Source organism: Manacus vitellinus, unplaced genomic scaffold (genome assembly GCF_001715985.3).
Source record: "Manacus vitellinus isolate BGI_N305 unplaced genomic scaffold, ASM171598v3 scaffold_39_pilon, whole genome shotgun sequence".
In the NCBI taxonomy this organism is placed as follows: domain Eukaryota; kingdom Metazoa; phylum Chordata; class Aves; order Passeriformes; family Pipridae; genus Manacus; species Manacus vitellinus.
In genome coordinates, this window is record NW_021940534.1 from 5,522,937 (window position 1) to 5,529,077 (window position 6,141).

A 6,141-nucleotide genomic window follows, 5' to 3' on the forward strand; every position below is an offset into this window, starting at 1 on the left:
CTTCCACTTCAGGTAAGCTGCTCTCAAAGAAGTCCTACTGGTTTAGCTTCACCACACACAAAGTATTTGATTAGAATCAGTCTTCCACTGCTTGCTTTATTTTTTTTTTGGCCATTTGATTTACTTTTTCAAATCATCCTTAGCATGATTGAACCTGTGGAAGCCAAACAGCATTCCCACAGTATGTCTCCAGCAAGCAAGCAGTGATGACATGCAGACTATAATATATAATGTATCTACATTAGTTGGTGAGAGAAATTGCCTCTCACAGTAGTAAGCCAGATCAAATGGTACATCATTGCAGTGCAAAACAGGGGCTCTAGCTCTTGCTCTAGCAGATACTTGAATACAAAGTTGCAAAATCCAATCTACCACAAACAGTATTTTGCATTTAGATAAAATAGCAGCTCCCAGCCTTCCAGAGTTTAGTACTCACTAAAAACCGAGAGCCACTGTCTCACTTAAAATGCCACAGCCAGGTGCTATCCAAAGACATTTAAGCCACATCTGGCATCATGCCATCAGTATGTCAACTCCTCTCTTATAAATCACGATGCAATGTGTTTGTGAAGGTGGGACCATGAGTCAAAGTTTCTTTTACTGACTCATAAGCAGATGTATGTAACATCTTAAACAGATTTTATGATTTGACTAGGCTTCATTAAAACTACCCTTTCTGTTACTTCCCACACCCGCTCTTCCTTCTTTGTAAAGGGAAAAGAAACATGGTGATCCAACTACAATGTTACTCCCCCTCAAAGGGGTACAAGTCTCAGGTCCATCTAATTCATTCATCTTACACTGGCATGTACAAGCAACAGCTAACAGAGGGTTTTCTATTGGAGCACATTTCCCTCTTCCATTTGAATCAGGAAGAGCAAACAAAACAAAACCCCCAGGGCTAAGAAGGAGTGCTGGGGAAAAGTAACCAGGTCTTTCCTATGTGAGATACAAATGAAACCAAGAAAGGAAGGACGGTGATGCAGTAACAGCACACGACAGAGTCTGAAGATCTGGCTTCTAGTTCTGACTGTGCTGTGGAATTCCTGTGCAATCTTGTGAGATCATTTTTCCTCTGTGTCCCTACTGATTTGAAAATAGGATGCTATTACTTCAGAGCACGAGGATTAATTTAGGACCAGGGTATCACCAAGCTGAATGTTGCCTATATTCAAATGCTGAAGTGTTCATCAGAGAAAATCCTAAGCAGCTACAGGTGCAAAAAAATGAGCAGGGAGCTTTAGAGGCTGACCTATGATTTGGGAGAACAGGGTTCTACTCCAAGCTCTGTGTCAGATGACTTAAGTGACCATGGACAAGTCACTTCATCTACATCTTTAAAACAGTGGATAGTTTTGCTACGGAGAGGATTAGACTGAAGGAAGCACACACTACTCTGACACTGGAATAACAGAGGACATCAGCTGACACAGCACTTGGGTCTGCACATCTCCTTAAACCTAGTCCCATTTAATGCAATACTCCACCACTTGCTGCTTCCTCACTGATCAAAAGGAAGCTTACTTCTTCCAATCTCCCATTTAGAACAGTTTCAAAACTCAACTTCAAATTAAAGGGTATTTTCTCTTTATTTGTGGCCTAATCAAGCATGACTTTCCTCATCTGTTGAGGTATTTCACAAGAATCAGTCATTTAAGATAGTTACAAAAGTGTTTAAACAAAGCATTAAAGAAAAGTTATTCAGGCAGAATTTAGGGCTCAAATGTTTTCCCATCTGCAACCAAATTCAGACTTGCGAAGCAAACCACACATTCATTTTTCAGCACTTTGAGTTACACGGTTTTTATTTTAAGGTTATATCTCTCAAACCACATCTCATTAGCCCCTCTTGCCAAATGAAATGAATGCTTCCATCTGTTCCACTGAAAGCACTTCTGCAATTTCACATGGCTCCATGCACTACTACACTGGGATTACAAAACAAATACACAGAAGTAAGCAGTAGTAGAGTTCACCTTGGCTGGTATTTTATCTTATCCTATATCCTTGACTATGCATGAGTTCCTCCCATCTGCAGAGGAACACGGAATACATAAAGGCAACAATAAGATCACCGGAGACAGAAAATCAGAAAAAGTAGGAATAAAAAAAGCAGAATCAAGTTATCTTATCTTCTAAAAGAGCAACTGAAAATCTGCTATGTTTACAGTCCCTCAATGGTTTCTATGTCAGATGTGATCAGTTTACAAATAGAGACACTGCTAGCTGCAAGCCTTCCGTGCTTCCTAACTAATTCAGATTAACACTGAAAGTAGCAGTTGTAAGCATCAAGGAATATTTTAAAAAAAAAAGTAATCAGGTCATTTATTAAAAGTACTTTTACAGACATAAGTGCCTAATTCAGGCATAAACATTTGCTTTTCACACGGCTGAAGAACTAGTTGAAACAACATCTGATAATTGGTCCTCTGAATTTTGTCTTTTCATTTTAGAAAAAATGATAAAGTGAATTTTTTCCCCCATTATATAAGTTTTGATAGCACTTATCACTTCATACTTGTTATGGGCAGCAGAAATCCACATCATCCTAGGATGTCTCCTGGATATTTAAAGTTATTGTTTTCTGCAGGCAATCACACCACAAGTCCTTTTATAAGCCACTCAAAATCCAAGTTTCATCTCTTTTGGCTTTTGACCCTCTAAATCCTTTTCATAAGGCTGTTTCAACACTTCTCATCAGATGGCTGCAAAATATTTTTAAAATCAGATCAAGCTTACTCAAGATTATATCCAGTCATTCTTACGTCACATTTGTCCATTAATTTGTATGTCTTGCTGGCTGGCATTTACTCATATCCTGTCACATGCAGCACTTAGGTGGTTCCTTCCCCACCTTCTTACCTACAGGTCTCTATTCTTTACAGTCTGTTGGCCTTCTCAGGGACTGGGAAACTGCCTATCACTAGCAGAGATAAACAACTAAATTGAAAGTAACTTGTACTCAGTTTTTTTCTAGTAATGGTCTTGACACTGTTCTCCTTGAATATTTTCCACGGCAAGAGAACTACAAGTGTACCAATATTAATTAATTAATATATGCGGCATGATGGAAAAATAATTACAAATAATGTAAATAATTATCAAATCCCATTGATTCACTTTTAACAAGGTAGTAGTTCAAATCCCTCCCCAAAATAAAAAACCAATGAACACGTTAGCTTCCTGTGTTCAATACTTTTGAAAACTAGGTGACTTGAAGTAATCATTTTGTAAACTCTGACACTGTTGAAAGCAAAATACAATGAAGGATCCAAAGCAAAGTATTCATTGAATTCAAGATGAATGGACAATATGTAATTCCAAACTGCTCAGTATACACAAACCACTTAAATATAGTTACTTATTAATTACTTTTGTTCTCTTTAAGCAAGAAAACACTAGGCAAATATTTATGTTAGTAGGCAAAGTTAGATGCTTAGAATTTCAATTCCATTTGTCACATACAGACAAAAGCAGAAAGGCCTGAAGAAAATGATCCTTGCTTCTGACTTTGAATAGCATGTTGCAAAATCCTATTAATCTTTCAGCAAGACAGTAAGCAAAGATCTCGTATGCATAGTCTGAAAATACAAAAACCCTAACGAGTACCAAGCTTCATCTTCTAAAACATGAGAAGTGGCCAGTCAACACCCAAGGAGGGTAGAGAAACTTGAGTAAATATCTGCTTAGGTCACTGTTTAGTCTGTTACAATGGACAGTCCAGGACATGCAGGAAAAGAGCACAAGACCAAGTCAAGTATAGCCTTGCAGTTCCAGTTACCTGTAATTTCACAAATTTCCTCACCCAAGATTTATTACTATTGCTTAAATCCGCTGACCTTTCTTCCGTGAACTTTGAATGAGAGAAATTTCAGCATGCAAAATAGTCTTTGTTAATGAACCTGCAATTTATTTCCCCACTGTAAAAGAAATCTTTTTGTTTCATGCCTGTTGCTTGATCATTTAACTTCATGGACTCCAACTGCTCTCAATGGTGAAATTTCACAACCATTCCCACCTAACCTTTGACATGACACTCAGTGTTATAACCATCACCCTTCCTCCAGTCACCTACTTTCCAGGCTAGACAGATCTAACCTGTTTAGAGTTTCTTCACGCAGAAGTCCTTTCACAGCTCCCAACATAGAATCATAGAATTGTTTAGGAAACTCTGTCTTTCAAAAACAAACCAGGATTTTATTTAACTTTAACAAGAAAATACACCATTTGAGACACATACACATGGAGGATTCCTATAGCAGTAGACATTTTCTATTTTAATTCGAGCTTCTACCATTTCATTTGCCTGTATCCTTGCTACAAAGCATTAAACACGTATTTTGGAGAAACACTTGCAATTACTTGAGCTGATCCTTTCTTCGGGATACCAACAGCTCAGTTTGAATCCATTATATTTCTCTACATAAATTAAGAACATATACATTTCACACTTTCTATATGCATACATGTTAGTACTGGACTTCACTATCCAGTCTCTTGATAATGCAAAATCTTTTCACAATGTTTTGTCAGCTTGACCACAATTAACTTTTTTTCTTTTTAAGTACTACGTGCCAGCTGACTCTTCAGTTTGTTCCCTCGGTTTTTTAGAAGCCACTTATGAACCCACCGCGTTTCTAAGTCTCACAAGCCTTTCATCACACACTATGGCCTAGTTTGAGTTGGATGGTGTGTTTTTTGGTGGTTTGTTGGTTTGAGACTTTTTGAGAGCTCCAAGCTCAGCATATTGGTTGCACCACACACACACACACACACACCGAACTGCTGATTTCTTCCAAGAACTCCAGCTCCAACAGACCTGCAAGTTGTACCTCCCATTGAAATAACTCTGCACATTAAAACCCTCTGCACATTAAAACAAAACAAAACAAAAAAAATAAGTAAGCCTTGGATCATAGAATCATAAGATCATCATCATCCAGTCCAACTGGCCACCCAGCACTGCCACTATAAGCCACAAATCACTACACCATCACCCAGCACCTGATCCAGATGTTAAGAAACAGCTCCAGGGATGGCACTCCAACATCTCCCTGGGCATCCTATTTCAATGCCTGACCACTCTATCACTGAAAATTTTTTTTCCTAGTATTTCATCTGATTCTCCCCTGTCTCAGGTTAAGGGCATTTCCTCTGGTCCTCTCAGTGCAGGCAGGGTAGAAGAGATGGGCCCCCACCTCAGCACAACCTCCTTTCAAGTAGTTGTAGGCAGCGATGAGGTCATCCCTGAGCCTCCTCTTCTCAATCTACACAAGAAAAAACTTCCTAAGAGCTGCTCTCAATCCTTGCTAGCAAACTGATGTCAGAAGCAGAGGGATGCCAGTCGGAAGTTTACTTCTTGCACTCACTGTCATTTCAGACCCACGCATGTACGAGCCGCGCAGGGTGACTGCCCAGGGGTCCGAGGGCAAGTAAAACCGCCAGTTTCAGAGGAAACACCGAAATAACCCGAATTAAGGCTCTGGGAGCGTATCAAGACTCGGAACGACTCGGGAACAAAGAGAAGAGGGCGCTGCGCAGCACACACGCTCCCCACGCCCCGGGGCACAGTTGCCCTTCCATTCCCCCCGGTCATTCCGGGCCAAGGGGGAACCAGCACAGACCGCGGACCCGGCGCGGGGGCTGTGAGGGCGGGCCGTGGACACCAGCCTCGCCCGCCGCCGCCAGGCCAGCAGGAGCCCCCCCCGGCCTCCCCGCTCACCGCACAGCATGAAGAGCAGCACGCAGGCGAGCGTGGCCACGATCACCAGCAGAGTCAGTCCGATGCTCTGCCACATGGCGCGGCCGGGGGCAGCCGAGAGGAGCCGGGCCGGGCCGGCGGCCGCGGCGGCCCCGCTCCTGCTTTTCCTCCTCCTGCTCCTCCCGACCCGGTGCCGCGGCGGGGCGGGGCTGCGATCGCGGAGCGATGGCGTGTAGAGGTCCTGCTGGGAGCTGTAGTTCTCCTGCCCCCACAGCCGGCCGGAGTGGGAGAGTGATGCACGCCGGCGGGGACTACAAGTCCCGGCGTGCCCTGCGGCGCGGTGAGGGGCGGCAGCGATGGGGGGCGGTGAGGGCTGTGTGGGACCGGGGGGAGCGGCTGGTGGGGCAGCAGCTGGGGCTGCAGCCCTGAGCCGGGCAGAG

General features: G+C 42.8%; 1 protein-coding gene across 1 annotated transcript in view; it reads right to left on the minus strand.

Annotated features, from left to right (window-relative positions):
- Nucleotides 1-5,885, minus strand: part of SMIM13 (small integral membrane protein 13) — a 14,221-nt gene extending 8,336 nt beyond the window's left edge. The window contains exon 1 of the mRNA XM_018077696.2: nt 5,723-5,885. Within this exon, the coding sequence (XP_017933185.2) occupies nt 5,723-5,798 (76 nt within the window). The 5' untranslated portion in view covers nt 5,799-5,885. The remainder of the gene's footprint in view (nt 1-5,722) is intronic.
- Nucleotides 5,886-6,141: the final 256 nt, after the last annotated feature.